Below are 27,906 nucleotides of genomic sequence, written 5' to 3'. Positions count from 1 at the left end.
TCCCATCTCTTTAAGAATTTTCCAGTTTGTTGTGCAAGGCTTTGGTGTAGGCAATAAAGCAGAAGTAGATGTTTTTCTGGAACTCTGTTGCTTTTTCGATGATTCAGTGGATGTTGGCAATTTGATCTCTGGTTCCTCTGCCTTTTTAAAATCCAGCTTGAACATCTGGAAGTTCATAGTACACATACTGTTGAAACCTGGTTTGTAGAATTTTGAGCATTACTTTGCTAGTGTGTGAGATGAGTGAAATTGTGAGGTATTTTGACCATTCTTTGGCCTTGTCTTTCTTTGGGATTGGAATGAAAAGTGACCTTTTCCAGTCCTGTGGCCACTGCTGAATTTTCCAAATTTGCTGGCATATTGAGTACAGCACTTTAACAGCATCCTGTTTTAGGATTTGAAATAGCTCAGTTGGAATTCCATCACCTCCACTAGCTTTGTTCATAGTGATGCTTCCTAAGGCCCAGTTGACTTTGCATTCCAGGATGCCTGGCTGTAGGTGAGTGATCACATCATCATGGTTATCTGGGTCATGAAGATCTTTTTTATATAGTTCTTCTATGTATTCTTGCCACCTCTTCTTAATATCTTCTGCTTCTGTTAAGTCCATACCATTTATGCTCATCTTTGCATGAAATGTTCCCTTGGTATCTCTAATTTTCTTGAAGAGATCTCTAGTCATTCCCATTCTGTTGTTTTCCTCTGTTTCTTTGCACGGATCACTGAGGAAGGCTTTCTTATGTCTCCTGGCTATTCTTTGGAACTCTGCATTCAAATGGGTGTATATTTCCTTTTCTCCTTGCCTTTCGCTTCTCTTCTTTTCTCAGGTATTTGTAAGGCCTCCTCAGACAATCATTTTGCCTTTTCGCATTTCTTTTTCTTGATCACTGCCTCCTGTACAATTTCAGGAACCTCTGTCCATAGTTCTTCAGGCACTCTGTCAATCAGATCTAATCCCTTGAATCTGTCACTTCCACTGTATAATCGTAAGGAATTTGATTTAGGTCATACCTGAATAGTCTAGTGGTTTTCTCCACTTTCTTCAATTTAAGTCTGAATTTGGCAATAAGGAGTTCATGATCTGAGCCACAGTCAGCTCCTGGTCTTGTCTTTGCTTACTGTATAGAGCTTCTCCATCTTTGGCTGCAAAGAGTATAATCAGTCTGATTTTGGTTTGGCCATCTGGTGATGTCCATGTGTAGAGTCTTCTCTTGTGTTGTTGGAGGAGGGTGTTTGCTGTGACTAGTACATTCTCTTGGCAAAACTCTGTTAACCTTTGCCCTGCTTTATTTTGTACTCCAAGGCCAAATTTGCCTGTTACTCCAAGTATCTCTTGACTTTGTACTTATGCATTCCAGTCCCCTGTAATGAAAAGGACATCTTTTTTCGGTGTTAGTTCTATAAGGTCTTGTAGGTCTTCATAAGAACCATTCAACTTCAACTTCTTCAGCATTACTGCTCAGGGCATAGACTTGGATTACTGTGATATTATATGGTTTGCATTGGAAGCAAACAGAGATCATTCTGTCATTTTTGAGATTGCATCCAAGTACTGCATTTTGGACTCTTCTGTTGTCTATGAGGGCTATTCCATTTCTTGTAAGGGATTCTTTCCCACAGTAGTGGATATAATGGTCATCTGAGATAAATTTGCCCATTCCAGTCCATTTTAGTTCACTGATTCCTAAAATGTCGATGTTTACTTTCGCTGTCTCCTGTTTGACCACTTTCAATTTGCCTTGATTTATGTACCTAACATTCCAGGCTTCTATGCAATATTGCTCTTTACAGCATCAGACTGTACTTCCATCAGCAGTCATATCCACCGCTGGGCATTGTTTTCATTTTGGCTCCGTCTCTTCATTCTTTTTGGTATTGTTTCTCCACTCTTCTCCAGTAGCATATTGACACCTGCTGGCCTGGGGAGTTCATCCTTCAGTGTCCTATCTTTTTGCCTTTTCATATTGTTCATGAGGTTATCAAGGCAAGATAAGTGCTAATTTGTAGTTGACAACAGTCTATTTTACAGATGCAAAAAGCTTAGTCCTTGTGAGGTAGTTATCATTGTTATGCTCAGTTTTTCAAATGAGAAAGTTTTTCAAATGAGGTAGCTGAGGCACAGAGACATTTAATAACTTGATCAAGGTTACATGGCTGGTTAGTGTTGAAACTGGAGTTTGAGTCCAATTTTTTAAGTGCCACAGTATGCTGCATTGTGGGTTTTGTAGTTTCTCAACAAACTCTTTTCATGCTTTCTTTTTCTCCTCCTCCAAGGCATTATATATATATATATCCAATATATCTATATTGGATAATATAGAATTTTAAAAGAAATAAGGTTATTTTTATGTATTATCTAGCATACTGTTGATTGGATAGTAATAGTTTGTGGGTTTATGTTATTCAGAAAAATTTAACATGAATGGGTTTACTGCTTTATTCAGTATTTCCATTGTGCATGCTTAGTTGCTCAGTCGTATCTGACTCTTTGCGACCCCATGGACTGTATAGCCCACCAGGCTCCTCTGTCCATGGGATTTTTGAGGCAAGAATACCAGAGTGGGGGGAGGGAGGGTAAGAAGAAAAAGGAAAGGATACTGGAATGGGTTGCCATTTCCTCCCCAGAGGATCTTCCCAATGCAGAGATCGAACCCGCACCTCCTGTGTCTCCTCCATTGCAGGAGGGCCTCCATTAATATGTCTTAAATAAAACATATGGCAGCATCTTTCTATATGCTCCATATGAGAGTTTTTTGGCTGCTGTAACAGATGTTACAGAGGACTGTTGTCTCAGTCCTCTTCCTTGTGAGTTGTCCTGTTAGTCATTCTTCCTTTATTTCATCCTGGCTCTGTCCTTTTCAGTTGAGGCTGGCATTATTTCTTATAACATAAAGCCCTCACAAACTTGGTTGGTCTTCTTTGCACCTCAGGGGTATCCAAGCCATCACACAAGAGTATCCTCTGCAGGCTTTTCCTGGATAATCACTTCTCCATTCCTGGCTTCTGCTGAGATGGTTGATCTGATCCATGACTCACATGCCTAAGCCCTTTAGCAAATGTCTATCCAGCCAAAGCATTGGCCCAGTCTCCAGAATATACTCTGTGGATAGGCTGAGAATTTTCCAAACTGGTTTCATTTTGCTTAGCAGTTCCTTCCTCAGTTTCTTTCTTTCTTCTCCCGTCTTACAGTAAGCAGACAAGGCAAGCAAGGCTGAACCTTCCATACTTTCATTGGAAATCACAACTACATTTCCAAGTTTGTAATTTTTAAGTTCTACCTTTCACCCAACATAACACAACTTTTCCACTTTGCACAACAGGGATCACCTTTCCTCCAGTGTCCTGTACCATACTCCTCATTTACCTCCGAGACCTTGCCAGAAGCACATTTAGCACATGTAACGATACTCTGTTCTTCATTACACACACACACACACACACACACACACACACACATATATATGATATATGTTATAGTGTATGATATATGATATATATATATATATGATATAGTCTGTGATGATGACTCTCTACTTTTCTCTTCCCCAAAGCCACTCCACATTTTAAGCTGTTTGTTATAGAAGTGCTGTACTTCCTACTTCCAAAAATTTGTATTAGTTCCCTTGGACTGCTGTAATAGAGCCAATAACTGGGTGATTTACAACAACAGAAATTTATTGCCTCAGGGTTCTGGAGGCCAAAAGTCCAAAATCAAGGCGCCTATAGTTCTTTCCTCCCAGGCTTCTTCCTGGTGGCAGAGTTAACCCTCAGCGGCCCTTGCCTGGTAGATGCATTAATCCCAACGTGCCTTTATCCTTACTGGCCTTCTCTGTCTGTGCCTCTTCCCTTTTGATAAGGGCACCAGTCCTACTGGATTAAGGGCCCGCTCTACTCGGTAACACCATATTACACCATAGTAACTACTTCTGCCTCAACCCTGTCCCCAAAGTAGGCCTGTATTCTGATTTACTGGGGTTAGAATTTCAACATACCTTTTGGGGGTGGAGGGGAGATACAGTTTAACCCATAGCAACCACATCAAGTGGCTTACTAGGTTTGTTATCTTTAAGTAATTCTTGCCTAGTACCTCTTTTGTTGTTTAATATTTATTTTTTATTATTTGGCTGCCCTGGGTCTTTGTTGTGGCATGCAAACTCTTAGTTGTGGCATGTGGCATCCAGTTCCCTGACCAGTGATCAGTCTGGGGCCCCCTGCATTGGAAGTGAGAAATCTTAGCCACTGGGCCACCAGGGAAGTCCCTTTCCTCAGTTCCTTCTTAATTACCATTTAACTATTATAAATAGGCTGGAAAGCAGAATAATTTCAGATGTTTGCCTGCCTTCAAAGTCTTCCTTATCAGATATTTGCACATGAAAGCCCTCCCTCCATTAGCCACACTGTGTGTTGCAAAGAATATATATTCAAGTAATACCTTAGTTTGGGTTTTTTAATTAAGCCTCAGCCGTTTATTTTATTAATCATATATTGTGGTTATATGAAATTTCCAATTCTACAATTCAGATGACTAGCTTAGTATTTGCTGTCTTAGAAAGTTGCTGATTTTTAGAAACATTTTCATTTTGAAATTAGATTGCTGGTTTTCGGTATAAATAACAGCATGAATTCGACTTCCTGGTAGATAGGGACGAATAATCATGATTTTGTGTAACAAGTCTTAGGGTAGTGAAATATGGAAGAGTTCTGTGCTTATAGACTCCTGACAACTCCCTTTAAATGTGAACTTCATTGCATACATTATATATTGCATAAACAATAGGTATACTCTTAAAAGAAACAGTAAGAAAAGCCATTTCTATTAGTGTTTTGAATTCTTATCCAAAATAGCTTGCTTGAGAGTTATTACCTGTTACTGCTTTTTGTACCAATATGTAGTCTGTAATTTCTTTGTTCCTAAATGGGATTGTTAATGTCTTTCATTCTTATATGCTAGTAAAGTCACATTGCACATTCTATTAAATATTCTCATGTAATCTTTAGGGCTTTAGATGAATGTGTTAATTGTCACTACTGACAAAAGTAGATTTTCTGTATGCTTTTAAAGTTTACTTCAACTATTTTTGATTCTGGCATTGTGCCCTTGCATTATTTTGGGTATTTTATGCCTGCGTTTCTGAATATTTAAAACTGAAGGTTAAACACACACACACACACACACACACACACACACACACACACACACACACACACACACACACATATATGTGTGTTTTTAAGGAAGTCTTGGAGTTTATTTTTTTCTTAAACATTTTATTTTTAGATCATTGTAGATTCACATCCAGTTACTAAAAATAAGACATGTAGATCCTGGGTATCCTTTATCCTGTCACCCTGATGGTAATTTGTTGCAAAACTATAGTACAGTATAGGAAGAGAGGGTACTGACAATGATACGGACTATTTCCACCACTGCAAGGATCCGTCACATGGCCTTGTATACCTGAACCCACCTGCTTTCCTCTCACTGTCATTTCTTCCCTTAACCCTGGCAACCGTTAATTTGTTCTGTGTTTCTATAACTTAGGACATAAATTCTTTTACTGAGTCAGAGAATCAGTTGAGCAATGGATCCTGTTGTTTGTGTACAAAATTCAAGACTTCCAGGAGAGAGGGATAGGAAATTAAAATGTAACACAAAATTTTTGGATGCCAAGGCAACTTACAGCATCTATATTGTCCACTCCTTTTTTTCACAAAGTAATACTAGTAACACTGTACTCAAATAAGAGAGTTTCTGCAGGTGTGTCTAAATTTCATTTCTTCCTTTAGTGAAAGGTTGCATCTTAAAGCAAAATAACTTCAAATATCTAATGATCCTCATTTTCTGTATTTCTGAGCCAGGAAGACTTAAAAATGACTCGAAACTCTCTTTTTACAGGCATGCCTCAGAGATTGGGGTTTCAGTTCCTTTCCCCACAAAAAGCGAGTCACACAAATTATTTGGTTCCCCAATGCATATAAAAGTTATGTTTACACTATATTGTAGTCTATTATGTGCTGCAATAGTTTTGTGTATAGAAAAAAGTATATATTAGAAAATATTCTATTGCTAAAAACAAAGTTAACCATCATTTGAGCCTTCAGCAAGTTTTATTCTTTTTGCAATAGTAACATCAATAATCACTGATCACAGATCACCCTAATAATGAGAAAGTTTGAAATGTTGAGAAGTACCAAAACATGGCACAGAGATATGAAGAGAGCAGCTGCTGTTGGAAAATGCTGTAGGAAAAATTGATCGACTTGATGCATAGTTGCCACAAACCTTCAATTTGTAAAAAGCACTTTATCTGCAAAACGTGTTAGAGGAAAGTGTGATAAAGCAAAGTGTAATGGAATGAAGTCTGCCTGTACTTAGTTAATAATAGAAAGCAATGATGTAGATAAATAGTACTCCATTCAGAAGGATAATTGGTACAATTTACATTCAGTGTTTAGGATGAATTTGCTTTGGATGGCAGAATGGTGAGCTGGAAGGCTTTGTGGTAGGATCAGAAGTACTGAGGTAAGGAGGCTCTTGGTGACTTTGCTTCGTGGTTGAATAGGAATATTCTTTTGAGTTGCAGTGGAAGAGAAACCTGGATATCTCACTAGTGGAAGTAAAGCTTAAGAGAGAGGCCTTGAATGCCAGGCTCACAACATTAGACTTTATTTTAAAGGCAGAGCAGAATACTATACCGTATTGAACTCAGAAATGAAAGATTATGAGATATTTGAGGGAGGTTAAAGTGACAGCTATGAAGATGAATTGGAGCTCTGAGAGACTGCAGGCAGGGAAATTAGTTAGCTGAAACTAAGTTTCAGAGTCTGACAGTGAAGGTGTCCTGGTGAAAGGATTTATGCAGGTAGGTGAAGAGCTAATTGTAGATGATGACAGACTGGATTTCGAGGGATCGAAGCAAAGGGGGCGGTTAGGAAATATTGATTGTGAATATAGGAGAACAAAAGGATTATCATAACATATATAACAATAGAATTTTTGCTGGAAGTTGGAGAAGTTGCTTTTCAGCATATTAGACTATTAGCCATGTCCTGAACTGTTTTGTTTTTTCCTTCTTCTTGAACTTTCAAGTCAAGATTAGAACTCTGTGGAGAAAGTTTGGGGCTGGAGGTTATTAAGAAATTTTAAATTAATTTGCATAGAGATGATAATTGTTTTCCCCAAGTATTGAAAGATTTACTTTCAAGGCTGTTGTTGAGTAAACCAGTCTATTGCCAGGTGTATTAGGGATGATTAAGGTATGTTAGTTACATCTTTGAGACTACCTCTGTTTCACTGAATTCTACTTGCCTGGAGTATTAGTCTGGACACACTTTAACCTGTGTGAGGTCTTTATAGGAAACTTCCTAATGACTGCTAACTATGTATTCATGAGAATGGAAGTCCTAGTGGGTTCAAAATAATCTTTTCTTTAAATTTCTTACCTTAATACTCTTTTTCCTGATGGATATGATTGTAGAGATGATGCTGGGTGTTTCATGTGATATGATGTAGAAGAGACTGTTTATTTGCTCCTAATTGTTGGTTACTTTGTGAGAGTGTATTTGTTAATAAACACTAAGGCAATTAATAAGGGTCTTGGAGAAAATTTATATCAATCTATTGGTTAAATTATTCTAACCACACATTCATTAGCTACTTTTATTCATTGCCAACCTAGATTTTCTTTTTTATAATATTCAGTGCAGCAATGCATCCTTGTACTGGGAGGGTATTCCTTCTCTGCAGGTATGCTTTCAAATATGTGCTCTTTCCTTTCAGTTGTTCTTGATAGAGTTTCCAAGAACTGTACATTTTAACATCTTACTCTCATTTATAGATGTGAATATAGAGATTGTCACCTCTATTCAGGAGAAACTGAGATTTTTACTCACTGAATGTTCGAAAATATAAAGCATTATTTTTAATTATGTAGTATGTAGTATTTTTAGCTATGTAGTATTTTAATTATGTAGTATTCATGTATGGCACACTCAGAGAACAACTCATTGTGACTTTACGTAGTTAGCAAAATGTCTAAAGCACTCCAACGCCATTGTGTTTCAGTGCACTTGTAGGAAAGACATGGTGAAAATTTCTATGGATATCTTTGTGAGGAAATTTCAACCAGACAGATACCAGCTTTGGAAGCAAGGAAAGGATATATACACCATTGATCACACAAAGCCTACTCCAGAATCCACCCCTGAAATAAAAGCATGGCTGCAGCGGAGGAGGAAAGTAAGAAAAGCATCCAGGAGGTAATGATCCTGCCCCCACCCCATCCCACTCAGTTAAAATTTAAAGACTATTTATTTGCTTTTCTTCTGTTTATTCATTGTATTTACTATTCATTATTTACTATCTTGCTGAAAATTTGAGGCAAAGTATTTGTAATTCTTTGGAAGTGCAGTAAATAAATAGAATGTAAAAAGAGAGGTCTGTTGTGTTGCAGTGCATGAGAAATAGAACACTTGTAGAACTATTAAACATGAATGTATTTAAAGTCTTATGGGTGCTCTCTCCTTATTTTTGTCAGCTTCAATAACTTGGTTTCCAACTTTTTAATTTGGCTACCGATTTTGACTTTTGGTAGTTCTCTTCTTCACTTGTCAAACATCTCATATTACTCTTCTTATTGGGGAGCCTATATTTTGCTGCATTATACACACTCGGCTTCACAAGTTGTCAGTCAGAGCATGTGGTGTTTCTGTAACGTGGTTGTCTCTGTGTAATGTATCCTGCATTCCATTTTTGTGGCCAGGGCCATCTCAAAAGCCTCTAGGCCTGTCCTGGTCATCTTGCTGTCTTAAAACACATTAAACAGGAAGTGTGTTTTGTCGCTCAGGTCCTCAGGCAACCTTTTTAGGTTCTTATTTTCCAGGTTTGTGTTGTATTTTTACTCTCCAATATTACTCATTGTTTTTCTTTCAGATTGTAAAAGTAATATTTGTGCATTGGAGAAAATTTGTAAAATAAGGAAAAGAATAATGAAGGAATCCCAAATCACCCATTACCTCACAATCCAGAGATAACCAGTGTTAACATTTTGTATATATCCTTTACATATATATTTCTTATTTATTATATAATATTATATACCTTTCCAAAATTGGGGCCATGCTCTATTAGTAATTTGACAAGTTTTGTGTTTTTTTTTCATGTAATTGAATGATTTGCTACAAAATTTTTAATGCCTGCATGTATTTTATCTAATCTCCTATAGTTGGACCTGTAGCTTCTTTCCAGTTTTTAGTTACTAACCAAAAAACACTGTAATTTTAAATCTTTGCCCACACTTCTGATGTTTATTTTCTGACTCTCTCTCTCTGTCTCTCTCTCTGTTTTACTTTCCCCTAGCAATTTATTTTCTGTTATTTTAGAATGCTAGTAAGTGGAGGAACCTTAAGAACATGGAATCAAACCAGCATTTTATGAGATATACTTGCACAGAATTAGTAGCAGAGTTACAACCCAGATGTTCTTATTTCACCCTATAGTCTACAGCAGGAATTTTCAAACTGTCACTTTTCAAATCAATTTAATAGGTTAGGAACAGCATTTTAAAATTAGGAAGTTAAAGAGAGTAAAATGTATTGTAGTCCTTCCCATGAGGTGATGGTAAGTATTAATTCATGACATGTGTGAGCATCCGTGTATGTGTGTATTGTGTCATCATCTGAAGTGTATAAGTCACTGTGGGTTGCACTCTGAAAAGTTTGGGAAACACTGATTTGGAGAATAAAGGTGCTAATCCACATTGCCAAAAAATATTCGCTGCAGGAGACAGTAGTCAATCTTGAGTTCAGTGGCCAATAGAATGTCTTGAGAATTGTTATTTAATGGACAGAAAACACAACACTCTAATTTAGGTGTATAATCTGGCCTCTTAGTTACTAATCTCAATGGTCCTTGTTGGTTGACATTGCACACAGATACGACATTGAACAGTGAAGTGTCTTTCAGTAGATTAAAATAATCAGTGGTCTTTACTTACCCAGTTAGAAAGCCTAATGTTGAGGGGCTTATTATGCTCACCTTTGTGGCTTCATCATTGAGTTTGCTGATCTCTCTTAAGTAATATACGGTATCTGAGGAAGTCTAACTAAGGGAATGTTTCATTGAAGTCTCAAAGAGATGTCAACCTTTTAATTTTATGTGTGCTGTGCTATTCATAATGTAATATTCCACATAGACCACTGCATGGGTTTCAGTAAAAGTGATGATGATACCAGTACTGTTACTTTTAGCAAATTTACCAAAGCCAGGTTATCCCTGGCTACTCCCTTTATCTTATGGGGACTTTCTATAGGATAACACTAATGTCCTCTGTGTGTGTGTGTGTGTGTGTGTGTGTGTACACATATTCTGAAATACATGTTGATTTAGTTTGACTTATAGCTGTTCTCAAATGAAAGTGTTAGAAATGTTGTGTCATTTACAGAAGTTATCTACAATAAAGCTATGAAGTGACTTGCTGAAAAATACTAGAAGTGGAATAATATAAAAATGGTGTCCACTCTGAAAATAAATAGTACATTGATATAAGATGTTAAAGACATGTGGTTAACCTTCTTCCTCTTGTAATTTCTTTAGCTAATGATAATTTGACATGTAATCTTAATGATTTTCATGCATATTTCAGAATTATGTGAAACTCAGGGAAATATAGTCACCAGGTCACCTTGGAATGTAAATAATCTACTAAAATTTTAACAACAGCTTTATGGAATCACTTTGTTTCCTTTTTCTTTCTTCATTATCTAAATAATGTTTGATTTTATCCCTGTGTCATGATTTTTCACTTTATTTCTTATGTTAAGTTTTCTTTTAATATTATTATAAAGTTTTGTTGTTGTTGTTGTTTAGTCGCTCAGTCTTGTCTGACTCTTTGAGACCCCATGGACTGTAGCCCACCAGGCTCTCTGCCCATGGAATTCTCCAGGCAAGAATACTGGAGTGGGTTGCCATTTCCTTCTCCATATAAAGTTTTAACAGTGTTAAAACTTTTTCCCAATAATGTTTTAATAATCAATTATTTAGAGTTGTTTTAATTTTAATTTTTAGTAAATTGTTATTAAAACTGTTGTTAACATTTCAATTTCTAATTTGATCTATTAATTATGAATATTATCTTTGTATATTGCGATTAAAAACCAGTTTTTTATTCTGTTTTTTCAATAAGTGAAAATAATGCTTATGTATGTATTTTTTTCTGTCCTTTGCCCACATTGTGTTCTGACTACAGCTTTTCTTGTTAATAGCTTCCAGTGTACTAGTTCTCACTCTAAGAGGCCTAAGAATGAGGAGGATGAGAAACTGTCAGCTACAGTTGGTGGGACAGAGGGACCCACTCCTGACCCGGATCCATATGATCTCAAGGATGATGGAAAGCCAGAAGAAGCAGTGAAACTAGCAAATACAGAAGCACCTTCAGAGAAAGAGACCTCTGTTAGCAGGATGCAATTGGATCATAATTTGTCAGATAATATCAGATTCTCGGGTGAGAAACTAGCTGATTATGTTTCACGTGTTAGTAGTAGGTAGTTGCTGATCTTCCTTAAGTCTGTGTTTTCTAGGACAGATATCTTACTTTTCCACAGAGCTTAACCAATAAGGTATCTAAAGCTATGAGGTAACTCAACTAGAAGGCCAAGGGAGTGTTATAAAAGCCAGAAGTACCACTGTTCTGGATAATGAAATTTTAAGACAAATAGCCAGCAGTACCTATTTCATTTAATGAAAAAGTAGATTCTAAAATGGAAAAGAAAAAAAATTTTTTTGGTGCAACTCAATTTACAATATATAATACATTTTTGGAAATCTCAAATTCACATGGAATAGAGAAAACCAATTATAGATAATTCTTTGCAGATTCTTAGCTTTTGAATTAATTTTAAAAAGAAAATAAAGATTAATGTTTTACAAAGTAACATCAAAAATCATTCAATCCTGTGACATGGCATATATAGTCCCCTGGCTTTTTCTCTGTGCCAAAGCCATCATCTATAAATCTCAACTCATTTGCTCTTCCCCTTTTTTGTAGCATATTTCTTTGAAACTGTTTTTATGCTTTACCTCTTTAATACTTGTGGGAGATTTTGCCCTTTTTCTAATAGAGCTTATTGGTAATTCCTGTCTCACTCTCATTCCCCTCATCTATTCTGTTTTTCTGTTGTGGGGCTCTCCCAAATCCCGACATCCCCCTGCTTTCTCTTCACTCAAGATGTGTTATCTTTGTCTGGACTGTTGTAGAAGGTGCCTCCTTCCTGTTTTTCCAGTGTCCACTCTAGTCAGTTCTCCATTTGGCAATTGTAGTGATCCTTCTAAAAGACTCAGCTTAGGTCTTGACCCTACCATTTTCTTGTTCTTATTCGACTTAGAGTAAAAGAAAAGTCCTGATCATTGTTCTAATTAATCAGCCCTTGGCTTCTTCTCCATTCTTATTTCCTTTTGCACTTGAAATGTCTGTGTTAATAGAGTTTAAATCATAGACATTTTCCCAGTGAGTTTGTATTTAATTGGATATCTAGACAAATAAATATGTAATTACTATCTAGTGTGCCAAGTACCACTGTAGAGATGGCATACCAAGGAAAGACCCAAAATAGACAGGGGGCTGAACTGGCAAGATTTCTGGGAGTGGGTGATATCTGAACTGATTTGTGATGAATGCATGGAAGATAGAAAGTGAAGAAGGTAGGGAAGTGCAGAGACCAGTTATACACTATACACATGTTGCTAAGTTGTATCCGACTCTTTTGCAATCCTGTAAACTGTAGCCCACCAGGCTCCTCTGTCCTGGGATTTCTCAGGCAGGAATACTGGAGTAGGTTGCCATTTCCTTCTCTAGAGAATTTTTCCAGCCTAGTGGTTGAACCTTCATCTTCTGCATTGGCAGGCAGATTCTTTACCTCTAAGCCACCAAGGAATCCCTAGTTATGTAATGTGTACAGGTATTCCCTCACCATAGTTTTTTTTTTTTTTTTTTAAGTACACTGGATTAAATTAATTACTTTATGAACTACTGAGTGGTTTAAGCCAAGGATACGCAGCTTTATTTGTTCTGTTGCTATCTGGTTTCTTGGATTTTGACTTCTGGGTTTTAAAACCCAACAGAGTATTTAATAGATTTGAAAAAAAAAAGATTTGGCATGGTGCAGTGTTTGAGCGATAGGTGAGTAAAATGATGCACACTTGTGTATGCATAAGAGAAGGTGGTAGGGCCAAGACCTTCACTTCATGTAGAAGTGAAGTATTTGTGATATTCCTTTCCGTTTTGTGCTGTCCTTGTACTGTGCAGGATTAGTTTAAGAAACCATTTTTATTGGACCTGGACAGTTTTACATGTGTTTTACATGGACTTGTACAGTTTCACATCCTCTGAGTTGGAATGTTTCATCAGTAACATATATTGGAATTAAATTCTTATTTTTTTGAAAGATCTCAAATTGCTATTCCTTAGGTAATTATTGTTATTGCCAAGGCTTTGGACACTGGTTTACAGTGGAACCTCTTTTTGATCCCTTATTTTGTCAGTAAATATATTATTTTGCTGCCTTAGCACCTACAAAGGCTGCATAGTACTTTGGTGACCTTTCCCACTCTGGTCTTCAGTGGAAATTTAGAGGGGATGTTTGATGATAGACATTTAGTTGAGAGGAGTTTAACAATTCTTAGCAATAATACATTGTAACATTTATTAACGTGCTCTTGTTTTACTCCTTAGGAAACGTCTGCCTAAACACATCTGTAGCAGAGAAAATCAAAGCTGAGGATGACCAAACTTGTGCGGCAATTCCACCTTCAAATCCCAGTGAGGCTGACGAGTCCATATCTAGTGACCAAGTCACATCTGAGGAATCAGAGCCACGCAAGCTTCCATGGCCAAAGTCACCTGAGTCATTCTCCTCTGTGGCAGAGAGTAGCAGTGCTTTGACTGAGGGAGAAGAGAGTGATGTGGAAAGCCGTGGGAGTGGCCTTGAACCTGGGGAAGTCCCAGCAGTCTCCAGTGGCAAGAGAAATGGCTTCAAAGTCCCCAGTGTATGTGACAGTGTCAATTTTTACCATATTTATTGTGTTGTTAAGGCTCTTTTTGGAAACAGCATGCTATGCATTGGAAATCTTGCTGTAGGGTGGAAATAGCATCTCACATTTATAGGTCTTAATCTTTTTCCTTCAATGACTGGGAGGTAAACTTTCTGCGAGCTCTGGCTAACCTGGTGATAATTCAGAGAACATGGAACTTTTGGCCACCTGTTGGGGTTTGATTTTCTTTCTTAGTTTTTCTAACATTCAACTCTTTGTTTTGAGATCTTTGTAGATTTATATGCAGTGGTAAGAAGTAGTGTAGCAAGATCTTATACACCCAGTTTCCCCCAATAGAACCTCCTTGGAAAACTAGGATAGGATAGCACAGTGATACTGACATCGATATAGTCAAGACATAGAATGGTTCTGTCACCTACAATATTAGCCAGACTGGAAATAATTCACCTGCAAGACTTTCATCTCTTTCTGCCAGTGCTTAATACCTCTGGGTCCTAGGCTTTTCTCCACCTCTATTGTTATTAACATTAGGGCTCTTCTGGTTATGTTTTTCCCTGACTCTTGCGTCATAGACTCTGAATCTAGGACCAGACTGAACCTTCTGTCTCTACCCATGCTGGAACCAGGCTTTCTGCCACTTGGAAAGCTCAAGATCTCTCTTGATTTCCAACTTCCTCTTTCTAACCCTTTACAGAAGGCCTCCCTGTTTGTCCTGTGTCCTTGTGTGATGTTAGTATCACATGCTTTCAGCATGAACTGATTGTATCAGCCACGCTACAGTTGTGTGCTGTGATTGTCGTAATTTGGTGACCTCTTTTGACCCGAACAACTTGTTAAGGAGTTATAGGTGGATGAATAAGGCAAGCCTCAAATGTTTGAACTGATAAATTGTGCTGGCTGCTGAACAGACCCAGTTCTGGATTGCTCCTGTTCATTTTAGCTCAGAAGAAGCCTTTTGTATCTTTGAATAGCAAGAGAGAGTAAATAAAGACATCAGTTTGGAATGCCCTATTATAAGTAGTTTTAAAATGTCCAATACAATATAGATAATCTCCTAATTTCCCCCAATAACTTTTTATCATTTTTTATGCATGATTGTCCTACTGAACTATAAAATATTTCTCGGAAACACCTGAGAAACAGAAAGTTATAATCTAATTTATTTGAAAAGGTGGCTGAGAAATTTGAACATAGTATTCACATACCAGTAAACAAAATTTACAACTTAGTTTCATGTAGGGATTATTTGTAGCTGGACAGATACTGGGATTCTAGACTGGTGAATAAGTCAAATGCCTGTTTATATTTGGTCTAATTCTTTAAACTAGAATGGAACTGAAAATAACTTTTCTGTTCCCTTACTGTTAACCTTCATCTTTATCATTTCACTGAACAAAGCCTGACTGCCCAGGGAGGCAAGTGTTGTTGTTGAGGGATAAGGACTTGGTTTGCACTTATCAGAAATAGCTGTGTGGTGGTCTTTTCTCATCCCATTTTGTCAGACTGCTGAGTCCTTCTAAGTCATACAGACCTGGTTCATTTTTGTGTAGTGTGACCAGTGTTTCTTAGTGTTGAGTGTAATACTGTGTGTTGGCTGATAGCAGTCAGCTTTAGTCATCCTCAGGAAACATTAAGTGAACCAAACATGTTCACACATTACTTGCTATTCCTGCTGTCCAAAATGCCCTTCTCTCAGAGAGCTAAATGTGCTGCTTTCTCATTGCTCTCAAGACTCCACTCAAGATGTCTTCACATCAAAAAGACCTTCTCTGATGATCCCACATAAAATAACCTCCTCCCCATCTCCTTCTATTCTTTGTCATGCTTTTTTTTCCCATTACTACTGCGTATTTACTTAATAGTACCTGATATTTATGGACTTCCACAGTGTCTCAGTGATAAAAGAATCCGTCTGCCAAGCAGGAGGTGCTGGTTTGATCCCTGGGTCGGGATGATCCCCTGGAAAAGGAAATGGCAACCCACTCCAGTATTCTTGCCTGGGAAATCCCATGGAAAGAGGAACCTGGCCAGGCTACAGTCCACGGGGTCGGAAAGAGTCAGACACAACTGAACAACTGAAACAATAGCAACAACCCAATATTTACTTTTTACTTGTTTATTGCCTCTGGCCCACCCCATCTATATGGCACTCCTTGGAAGCAGGGACCTACTAGAATTTTTTCCTGCTCTAGCTACTCTTAGAGCAGTGTAGCACATAGTAAGGGCTTAATAAATATTTCTTATTTTTGACTAAACTATAATTTCTCACATTCATTTTTAGGTATTATATACCAGAGGCAAGTCTCATCCTCTATCATTACTTTGTGAATCTTGCTTTGATTAGAATGTTGTCACACATTTTCTCATAAGCCTGTTAATGTGTCAGATGTCAGCATAGTTTCTTTCCTTCCGGGCGCTGCTGCTTCAGCTTTTAGGGAAATTTATGAGACTCCTTTCTTTTGCATCAACCACTGATGCAAACCCACTGGATTTGAACTCTTTCTCTAACTAGCAACTCTGCCACTTTTTTTTTTTTTGATTGTATGGATGAGAAAGCTTGTAAATAGAGTCTCTCTGAAAGATGTCAGGATGCAAATGACTTTTTCCTCTACCTTTGGAAGAAAAATGTAGTCCAGGCAGGTCATAACAAAAGATTTTACATAGAATTTTAGTGGTTTCAGGATGACAGTTATGTGCCATATTAAACAGCAACAACTTTTGATTTCCTATTTGGTCCTCAGAGAAGTGAGGATTCATTTTCCAGTGGAAGGAAGAGTACAGATTCACTTTGGCTGTATTGCCTTCTGAAGACAGAAAGCAAAATAACCTGCTGCACAGTCACATGTGACCAAATGCCATGGTCCTGGATTGTTACGAATATATAATCCTAAATTTAAATTATCTTTAAAGGACTTTTGAAAACTCTCTAACATCGGAGTTTATTATAGGTTTGCAAAGCGTACCCTGCACTACAGATAGTGCTTTAATATGAAATGGAAGAATAGTTCAGTGATTCCTCTGTCAGTAAAATTACTAACAGAATGGCTCCTATTTCTTTTGACTTTGCCGTTTAAATTTCTTTAATAAACTTAATTTCTCAGGTGGTAAAACAAGTACAAGAGTTCTTTATAATTTTTTTGTGGTAAGTCATTGTGATGATAGTTTTTTGTTTTAAAACAAGTCTTTAATGGTGAGTATTTCTCCCCTTTTCATGTTCTGTAACCAGAGAACAGAAGGTGAAACCAAAACTGCTAAAAGTTGGCGCCACCCACTTAGTAAACCTCCAGCAAGATCCCCAATGACCCTGGTGAAGCAACAGGCAACAAGTGATGAAGGTGAGCTTGGGTTTTTTTTTCAGTGTGTATTCCATATAAACTGTATGATATTCAGAATTTATTCTGTCAGTTTGTTGTAACAAACTTTTCTAAAAAAAAACTGCCTGGGAGAGAAGAAATCTGCCTAAGTGGCAAATATATACCTTAAGGAGATCCTGAGTAACACACAGTTTATTTAGAACTTAGATTTTAGGGATACATACTTGCTTCACATAATCAAGCAGTGTTAAAGTTTTCCTTTTTTATTTGATGGGTAAATTGGTTGTTTCTAACATTTGCCTTAAGACCCTCCAGAAGAAGTTGATGTCCTTTCTCTCAGAGTATCAAATCATGGAATTAACATGCTTTGTATTTCTTTGCATTGCCTCTGATTTTAACTTGACTCCTTTAAATTTATCAGTACCATCTGAGTCAGAAACTACATGCAGTACTTCTATATCCTGTTAGACCTGGTGTGTCATGGAACATCCTTCCTCATTGACTATACTAATGAGGCTTGGCATGAAGTCATTTTATTTACAACCAGCTTCTATTCTTAGATGTAACATTTGTCTGTGTGGTTTACCTAGTTGCCCTCTTTACCTCTCTTTCTCTCTTTTTCCAAAAATGTTTTTTTTCTTTTTCTTCAGTCAGACCACTGACCAACTGTTTATTCCTTCCAAGTGTCTCATAGCTTCATAAGGTCTATTTTGTTTTTTTAATCTCTAAAAGGATCAGTTGAAGCAGGTGTTCTGTAAAAAGCCCTTCTTTGAGATGTTATCCTTTACTGGTAGAAACTGTTAAGGTCCTTGTCTGTGGGGGTGCTGTCAAGGGAATAAGATAAATCTTGGGTTCAGACTTCCATCTAGTTTAAATCCAATTTGTCAGAGTACATATCCTTAGCAGATTTTTTTCCCTTTTATTCACTGTCTTCTTTTATGCCTTATGTTTAGTCAGGAAAAAAAAGTTAACCAGTGTAGGGATCAGATAATGATGGTAGCAGTGTCTATAACACCAGCTCAGGATGGAATTCTGCCTTGAATAATAAAAGTAATTAAATACATTTGCCTTTATTTCCATATGTCATCATGTTCAGTTTTTCTTTCTCCAACTTTATTGTATCCAACCCAAACCATTTTCTCCTTATTGTCAAAATAAAGAATTGTTCTGTATAAAGTAATTAATATTCACTGTACCTTACTCATGAATTTCCATGACCCTTCCCCATTATAGCCTATAGCAACAGCACAGCTTCTTGAAAGGGAATGTACTGTCCTGATACATAAGGAAAACTGCCTTCTCCTATTTCTTTATCATCCTGGGAAGTTTATTTCCATGTGAATCATCATAAATTGATCCAGTTTCTCCATGGAAAACAGTTCTGATTTTGATCATTATAGCTTGCAAAATTTCTAACTGGATTGGTTTAACAGGGAGATCTCAAAGGACTGAGGTTAAATATCTTGCTGATACACTGGTGATTGCAGCTTTTGCAGCAGTTTCACCCTCTATTTTTATATGTTGAGAACTGCTGGGGTCCTCTGGGGGTTTCTGAGAATTGAAAAATCAGAAAATTATAGTGATGACTAAAGATTTTTTACAAGCTTCTAAGTTGAGAAGGGAGAGTATTCTGTGTCCTGTGGCAAAGTGTTTTTTGGGCACTTGAATGTTTTCCCTTAGCCGTCTCCCTTTGTGTCTTGTACAACTGGGAGTGTCATTATTAGAAAGTGATGAAGAGTGGGATGAGTGCTCATTGGGAGCACACAACTATAAATCTGGCTTCTTTTGGAAATTTCCTACCCTAACTACTGGACTGTTTCTACACTCCTCTTAAGACATAGGTGTGTATGCCAGGCAGGAGCATGAGTAGATCTAGATTGGAGCATCTGAGAAATTGCATCTCCAAACAGCAGTGTTCCTTGTCAGTGAATGAACCTTTCTGTGATGAGGCTGGCATTTGACTCCAGAAAAGCAGCAGAGGGGAAGGATACTGATCCAGCACCTCTGGGAGCTTATGGGCAACTGAGAGATAAGAGTCCCCTCTCAGCTGTGCCTTTCAAAAGACAATGCCGTGGTTCTTTGATACTCAAATGGCCTGAAACTGAGGAAATCATCCTAATTGGTGGTATATCCAGTAATTACAGGATCAGCAAGGATTTCCCAACTCTCACCCTCTTCTTTCCTAGAAGAATCTTTTCCATACTTAGCAGAAAAACATGAGGGCCTGAACAGAGGGGGATACCTAAGAAAGGAATGATATTTTAGAATGTAAAATTTTTACATAAACTAGTATTTAATTTTGTTCTTTTTGAGGGTAGTGGTGAAAAATTATCTTAACTGTATACCACGTATGTATTATTTATAGTTTAAAAGCAGTTACTAATCTGTCTCTAGTTTTCTTTTAACTGAAGTGTTTTTCTCTTACCTTTTTCCTTAAGTCAGGCAGCTGCACATGGTGATCCTGAAACATGGATTGATAGTCTCTGTGTTTTCCTGCTTTTTAAGCTAATTGTACAATGTTGAATTGAAACAGCCTTGAAAGAGAAGTGCTTGACTGGGTGGTTCTAGTTTTGAAACATTGTGGATGTGTACCCATTCTCTCCTTGTGATATAAGAGTACTGATAATGGTATATTCCTGTAGTCTGATCTCAGAGCTTTGTGGTTGAATGTCTGTAGGAAGAGGGGTGTGTGTCTGCAGCATGGGCAAGTCAGGCAGCTCTGAGGACAGTGCTCTAGCCTGGCCTCAGCAGACGGAGAGTGAGGATGGATCCTGGGGGTAGGGCTGGGAGGGCAGCTCAGAAATCTGCCACAGTGATGTTTTCCTTGGGTTGCTAAAGACGCCAGCTCAAATCTCATAGATTCCCCTTAATGTTACAGCTTCGATACAGGATAAATGACTTGAAGACTGCTCATAATCCACTACCGACTTCTTATTGCCTTCATTTCCCTCAACTAGTCAATGTGGAACCTCTTTTCCATCCATTCACATAACTTTTTGTTTTCCCTTCTGAGTATCTGTGTTGTTTTATGCTTCCATGCACTTCCTTGAACTGTTGCTTTACCTGTGACGCCCTTTTCCATCTTGGCACCATTCTCATGTGTTTCTTAGCACTTTTTCCTCATTTCTCTTACTTCTCTTCTACTGTCCTATTCCATCTATGCTTAGTTAGCTCGAGCATGTGGCTTGTCACCTTACATTGTGTTTCATTATTTGTCTGTGTGTCTGTCCCCTCACTCTCACTCCTTTCCTCTTGTCTCTGTACTCTGGGTCCAAGGTGAGTATGTGGCTTAACCCACCTGTGGGTCCAAAAGCAGAAAGTCCCAGGTGATTAGTAACCTTGAAATCAACCATTATAAAAGATTGTGAAATACTGTGATGTAATATATGCTGTCATGTTAAAAGTAAAACTGAAATTCTTGTCTCGGAAATATTCTCTATATAAGTAGATAGTAAAACATACTGTTTTAATTAGCTGGAGATGTCACTTGACTCAGTCAGGTCCTCAAAGTTAATATGAAGCTGACCTGGCATATAAATGTGGTCAGTGCTTTGGGGACCTGAGGGCCCCCAGAGGAATGATATCCCATTGGGACAGTTGCTTAACTAGGATCTCAGTGTATATGTAGATGTGCATGTGTGTGCATGTGTGTGCACTTATGTGTATTTCCTTCCCAGTTTAAAGGCATTTTTATTCAATTCCTTTTCACTCATGCATGCTTTTTCTGACTAGCGTTTTCATCAGCAACCCTTTGTGCTGACACATACTCAGGGCTTTCCCTAAACTGATGTTAGGCTAATAAACATTGTACATTGACGTCCATATTCTGACCATGCATTTTATTAATATCCATCCCCCTGCCTTACCCTTCATGGTTCCTTGTTTGGTCTTTGAAGTTCCCTTCCTGCACACACGTATGCATTTAAAAAAAAACTGAAGTATAGTTGATTTACAATTTTCAGGTATCCTGTATGTGTTTATTTTTCACTTAAATTTTTTTTTTACTACTTTGTTTGCAATGTAAAATTTCCGACTTTCCCTACTTTTGACTTACAGTATATTCACTGCTTTTGTACTTACTGTGCACATAATCCCCTTGGTGAAGTGATAAGGCTAATGTTGTTTCTGAAGCAACTGTAAAGGACAAAGCTCACAAATACCAGGAGAGCTTATGAATGTGGCCGTGGCAGATGCAGTAATCTCCACGTCTGTTGGTGGTGATTTGAGTTGACATACTCATGCTGTCTATGGAGATTCTGCTGAAGATTTAGAAAGTTAAGTTGAAAGTTTATAAGAAAATATACAAGATTGTTATTAGTGATTTTAGTTCTCTTTTGTATGCAGATACCTTTTCAAACTTTTATGATAAACACATTTATATTTGGGCAAAAATATATTTTAAAGAGATAGAATATGAATGTGATGAACTAGATTACCAGATAATTCACCAGTTATATAACACTCAGAAATAATTGATAAATTAGGCTGTCTACCTCTTTACTTGCACAGAGAGGCAAAATCACATGAAGGGTTGTATTTCTCCATGTCTGTGATCATAGTCAACCGACTCTAGTGTTGGGTTAGCTGTGTGACCCTCCATGCTTCGGGACCTGTGCTTACAAGTAGGGATTACAGCTGCAACTCCCACATGGAGCTCTTGGGAGGGTTAAAAGAACATGGTAAGGCGCTCATGTGTTTGGCACATGATATGATGTTTGTTATCCTCATTGTAATATGATTAGGAGGAGAAGGAGGAGGGTGATATCTGAGCTTTCAAGAAATGAGGGAAATCCGGAGGGGATTCAGGGTGAAAGGACATTCTGGTGGGTAGGAGAGAGTGAATGTTGCACTGTTTGGGGGCAGTATGCCAGGACTAGAGTGGAGGCTGGGAAGTCAGAGCTAAGACCTCATAGGCTCCCCTAGACACATAAAACTGGACTCTTAAAAGCCTAAGCCCTTAGTGAAGGGTGTACTAGGGAAAAACTAAAAACCAAAACTCACCATGGCCCCAGGCAGAGGACAAGAGATCCTGCTACCTGATTCTTAGCTTGAGTGGGGAAAGAGGATAGGATAAGAGAAAGGTACCCTAACACTTCTTAACATAGGACTACTGTCATATTTATGCCTCTTATTTCAATCAGAAATTTAAAGTAAATATGCCTCTAGAGCATCAAAAGCAGAAACAATTACAAAATCTTTTGAATCCACTCTGAGAAGGAGTTTAGCTGACTAAAGGAGAGTAGATGCTGACTGGGGCCCTGGCTTTGTCCCTTAGAAGTTTTTTAACTTCTGTTAAGTCTTCTCTCTGTCCTCAATGTCCTTTTGTGTAAAATATGAACCTTGGCTTTAAGTAATTAGGGCTTTTAACCTACAGGTATATGAATGGATTTTTGACATTTCAAATATCCTGAAGTAACATGGTGATATGTTGAGCTCATCACCCTTGGACAAATTTTTATTTGTAACTCTTCAACTGTAATTTTATACAGAAAGATTGAAAGATGCAGATACCCATCTATACTGTGTTTACTGAGTGTAGAGGTGACCCCACCTACACATTTGAATACTGACAAGATTCAGATTAAAACCCTGGTTGTGGCTCTGAATTTCTCTAATCTGAACTGTCTGGATGACTCTTCCTAAATCATCACTTCAGCACGTGCAGTACTGTAATGAGTCGTTAAGGATCTCTTTGAAATTAAAGACAGCTTAGACCCTGATCCCTATCTCTGTATTGTCTGCATGTCTTGAGGGTTAGATTAAAAGTGTATTTCAGGCAGTGTTACAGCAATTAATTTTTCTGGACAGCTTATGTTAATATTATAATTCATTTAGTAATGGATTAAACATTTAAATAGAGAGTTGGAAGAGGTGGAAACTGCTGCATTAATTAGAGATTATTCTTGATGTTTGACCATAATGTAACACATTTAAGCTAGATTTTCAGTTATTGTGAAGAATAAAATGTGTACATTTAAGTACATTTAAGTAAGGAAAATCTCAGGAACTCACATCTGACAAAATCTGATTACTTCCTCAAATGTTTTTTGGTTTCATACTCATTTTGTGAAAACACTTGTGTTTATAATGCAATTGCATGATTAATTGGTCCTTAACATGTTTTCCCAAGAACATGTTTTCACTTTATTAGAGATTTTTATCTTTTTCTGAGGTATCCCGATATTTCCTGGATATTTTATGAACGTCACACTTGTCATACGGTAACTATTAGTGCTATTGGTGCGAAAGCTAGCTTTTGGGCGCTTTGCAATTGTCTGTCAAATAAGGAACATTATTTAGAATTGGCTGTCATGCTTTATCTTTGGCAGACAGATATTTTAGAAGAAGATTATGCCCTTCTGCCCCTGGCTTGCTGTGACCCCCTGCTTTCTAAGAACATTAGTATAGGTTTGGTGGTGGTTTAGTCACTAAGTCATGGCTGACTTTTCGGACCCCATGGACTGTAGCCCACCAGGCTCCTTTGTTCGTGGGATTTCCTAGGCAAGAATACTGGTGTGAAAGTGAAAGTCGCTCAGTCATGTCCGACTCTTTGCAACGCCATGGACTATACAGTCCATGGAGTTCTCCAGGCCAGAATACTGGAGCAGGTAGCCTTTCCCTTCTCCAGGGGATCTTCCTAACCCAGAGATCAAACCCAGGTTGCCCACCTTGCAGGCGGATTCTTTACCAGCTGAGTTACAAGGGAGCCCTGTGGGTTGCCATTTCCTCCTCCAGAGAATCTTGCTGACCCAGGGATCGAACCTGCATCTCTTGCATTGCAGGCAGATTCTTTACTGACCGAGCCACAGGGAAACCCCAGGGAAATCCCCAGTATAAGCTTGCCAATCTTCATTTTGTTAAAAAAAAAATTATTTCAAAGATTTAAGTGGATATATTGACCAAAATAATGATGTCTTTTATTGATTCACATTTTTAAAATGTTAAGTATCAGATTAAATTAAAATTAGTTTTAATACCAGAAATATTAATTTGTTTGCTTTGCCAGGTAATACCTGACTTTGTTTATGGTTAGCAATCTGAGATCTGCTGTCTAGTCTTTCTGGCTGTTAATGAGTGTATGACCATGGAGAACTAAGTCATGTAACCTAAGGCTCATCGTATGTTTACCCATATATATATGATGAGATCGTTGGGTTAGTGATCCCAGAGTTTCATTCAAACTCTAAAGTTCTTTAATTCTATCAAAATATAATAGGAAGAAACAAACATAATATTTTAAGTCAACTATAAGGTCCAGCATTCTAATATGTATACTATAATATATAAAATATGGGGAGGATACTGTGTAGTCCCCTTGTTTCATGCTGTGCTTTCATGGAAAAGCAAATAGTGCAGTGTTAAGAGTATTCCCTACTAAGAGTGTTTCCGCTCTGTAAAAAGAAATCTTTTTCTCTTCCAGTTTTGAAAAACAAATGCTGCTTTATGATTGTTGCATGTCATGCTCCAAATGTTATTAATTTATACATAACGATCTCTTCTTTGTTCCATCAGTTCTTATTAGCTTGAGGTAATGCTATACTTTCATAATAAGCATAGTTATATTTCTGTCTGTTTAAGCAATAAAACAGCAGCTTCAGCAGATTTTGAAGCAGGTTGTCTTGGGATGTTTGTTGCTAGGTCACAGCCAGTGTTTTCTGCATTATGTGGACATAAAACAGTAGATATTGTTGACACTCAGATTTAATGGATATTTTATCTAGCACTCAGCTGTGTAATATATGGGCGTCCTCTGTATTACTTGATTTCTCTGTTAGTGAATTCCATTGGAGTCCCAAGGGCCCTGACTTTTTCTGCAATATAGGGAATAAAAGTAAAAAACACCTTGCCCTTATTATGCTAGTGGCTTGGTAAGGGCTTGATTGAATTAGACAAAACCATGCTAGCTTTTAAACTTATGTTACATGGTTGTTTTCTGTACTTCTCAGAGTCAATCTTGAAACTGTTTGTTATTGAAGTCTAATGATATGTCTGTAAGTGCTGAGAGCATTAGTATTGTAAAATAATAGTCAAGGCTAATTTATTTGAATTCATGTGTGCCTTGTTACTCTTAAAGTCTTGTAGAAAATATCTGAGGAACAGCCTTTGATAGTATAATTGTGTGGTTCATTCCCTTCTTTAGAAAAATGAGTTATTGTATTAGGTTGAAATGTATGAAATTGCTGATATTTGATTTTCATGTATCTTCATATATAACTTTTTGTTTCCTTAAACTTGTATACAACCCCCTTTCCTTGGAGATAGTGATGTCTTAATGATACAGGCCATTGAATTACCCTGTATTTTGTTCTACATTTTCTGCATTTTTAGTTTCATCTTTTTTTTTGGTTATGAAACTATGAATATTGAGAATAAGCATGATGTTTATAAAATTAATGTAGCTTTAAAAATTTAATTTTGTAATTACTTATGATTTTCATTTGCTTTGTTTTGTCTCTGACTATTATGGGCTGTCAGTTCTGCAGGCTGACATTTGGGGACCATTGTCGTGGATTTTAGAAAAAAGAGTTTTCACTGCTGAGAGGGTTGTTAAGTAATATGTGTAAGGCTCCCAGTGAGTTGTTAGAAAGTGGCTCACTTTATCATCATTTAAATTCTGTATGGCATTGTTCTATTCATTTTCTTTTTTCTGGTTGTATGTTTCCAGCTTTAGGGAAATGATGAGGTGGCTTTTTTCTAAGCACATATCATATGGGCCTCTTAATTCTACACTGATGTTCCATTGCTTTACTGTTGTTGTTTGGTTTTGTTATGGGTAAACATTCTCAAGATTGAAAAGTGTAGGGTTTTTTGTTTTGCTGATAGAAAAGTAGAAATCAAGGCAAAAAGGTTTGTGATGCTTTATGAACATTTTGAGTGTTATTCAACTGTTTTTATAGTTCTTAAGGTCTTTCCTTGAGGAAACATACTTTATAATACTTTTAAGTGAGTTAAGGATCTGGACTAAGAATCTTCTTGGGAGAGAACAGTGAATACAAAGGCCCCAAGGAAGGCAGTTAGTGTGGCATATTTGAGGAACAGCAAGAAGAGCCAAAAGCTGATGGCTTTGGACATTGAACTACAGAGTGAATGCTTGCTACCTTGTCTTCTTCTTGTTTCCAAACGTCCTCTTGGGTAGCCCATGCCCTGTTTTTCTAGTTTCTGGCATTGTGGCTGCTCTGCACAAAGTTCTTTGTCTCCTTAGCAACTGTTTTGTGTGATCTGCCAGGTGCTACCCCGTTAGTTCTTGGGTTAAAATGTCCAAGGATTCTGCTGTGCTTAATATAGATGATCGATGTTGGCTTTTAGCTAAGAGAAACTTTTTAATTTCTAAATTTTCTTTATGTATTGGCAGGTAAACTGCAACATATGCTAGTTGTTCTTTGCTTAGTGATTTTGTTTTGACCATTTTTAAATTTTCTAGTACAGGTGTTGTTAATGAAATAGTTTAAGAAACCAGAGCTTTCACCACCCATGGGAAGTTTTGAACTCCTTGAAGGCAAGGGACTGTTTATTTTTGTTTCTTAACTCTAGCATCTGTCGTATTGCCCAGTACACAGTGAGTTTCACATGCTCTCTTTCACCTATCTTTTATTTGATGCTTGGAATAAATTCCTTTTGGTGCCATGTTGGCTGCTAGTTTTACAAAGATATGCGAGCTTTCTTAAAAGGAGTTTTCAAAATATCAATAACCTCAGATATGCAGATGACACCACTCTTATGGCAGAAAGCAAAGAGGAACTAAAGACTCTTGATGAGGGTGAAAGAGGAGAGTGAAAAAACTGGCTTAAAACTCAACATTCAAAAAACTAAGATCATGGCATCCAGTCCCATTACTTCATGGCAAACAGATGAGGGAACAGGAAACAGTGAGAGACTTTATTTTCTTGGGCTCCAAAATCACTGCAGATGGTGACTAAAGCCATGAAAGCCAAGATGGTGATGCTTGCTCCTTGGAAGAAAAGCTATGACACACCTAGACAGCATATTAAAAAGCAGAGACATTACTTTGTCATCAAAGGTCCATATAGTCAAAGCTATGATTTTTCTAGTAGTCATGTATGGATATGAGAGTTGGGCCATAAAGAAGGCTGAGCGCCGAAGAACAGCATTGATGCTTTTGAACTGTGGTATTGGAGAAAACTCTTAAGAGTCCCTTGGACTGCAAGGAGATCAAACCAGTGAATCCTAAAGGAAATCAGCCCTGAATATTCATTGGAAGAACTCAAGCTGAAGCTGAAACTCTAATACTTTGGTCATCTGATGTGAAGAGCCAACTCATTAGAAAAGACCCTGATGTTGGGAAACATTGAAGGCAGGAGGAAAAGGGGATGACAGAGGACAAGATGGTGGGATGGCATCACTGACTCAGTGGACATGAGCAAGCTCCAGGAGATGGTGAAGGACAGGGAAGCCTGGCATGTTGCAGTCCATGGAGTTGCAAAGAATTGGACATGACTGAGCAACTGAACAACAACATTCTCACCATGATATGACAATTGAGTATGCTAATTTCTTTTATGTACATTATCAGCAATTATTATTTAT

The 27,906-nt window shown here is 37.6% G+C and overlaps 1 protein-coding gene across 5 annotated transcripts in view; it reads left to right on the top strand.

The window, feature by feature from the left end:
- Window positions 1-27,906, top strand: part of KDM4C (lysine demethylase 4C) — a 397,429-nt gene that overhangs the window by 192,269 nt on the left and 177,254 nt on the right. For 4 of the 5 annotated variants that reach the window (XM_065907905.1, XM_065907903.1, XM_065907906.1 and 1 more), the window contains 4 exons: window positions 8,066-8,259; window positions 11,263-11,501; window positions 13,728-14,041; window positions 17,274-17,382. In XM_065907905.1, coding sequence (XP_065763977.1) covers window positions 8,066-8,259; window positions 11,263-11,501; window positions 13,728-14,041; window positions 17,274-17,382 — 856 coding nt within the window. Of the gene's footprint in view, window positions 1-8,065; window positions 8,260-8,932; window positions 10,950-11,262; window positions 11,502-13,727; window positions 14,042-17,273; window positions 17,383-27,906 lie in introns of those variants that run through there. The other variant, XM_065907908.1, reaches the window with a different exon arrangement.

The sequence above is a fragment of the Muntiacus reevesi genome, chromosome 17, assembly GCF_963930625.1.
Source record: "Muntiacus reevesi chromosome 17, mMunRee1.1, whole genome shotgun sequence".
Taxonomy (NCBI): Eukaryota; Metazoa; Chordata; class Mammalia; order Artiodactyla; family Cervidae; genus Muntiacus; species Muntiacus reevesi.
The sequence above is the reverse complement of the archived record's forward strand: the minus strand, read 5'-3'. Positions and strand labels throughout refer to the sequence as shown.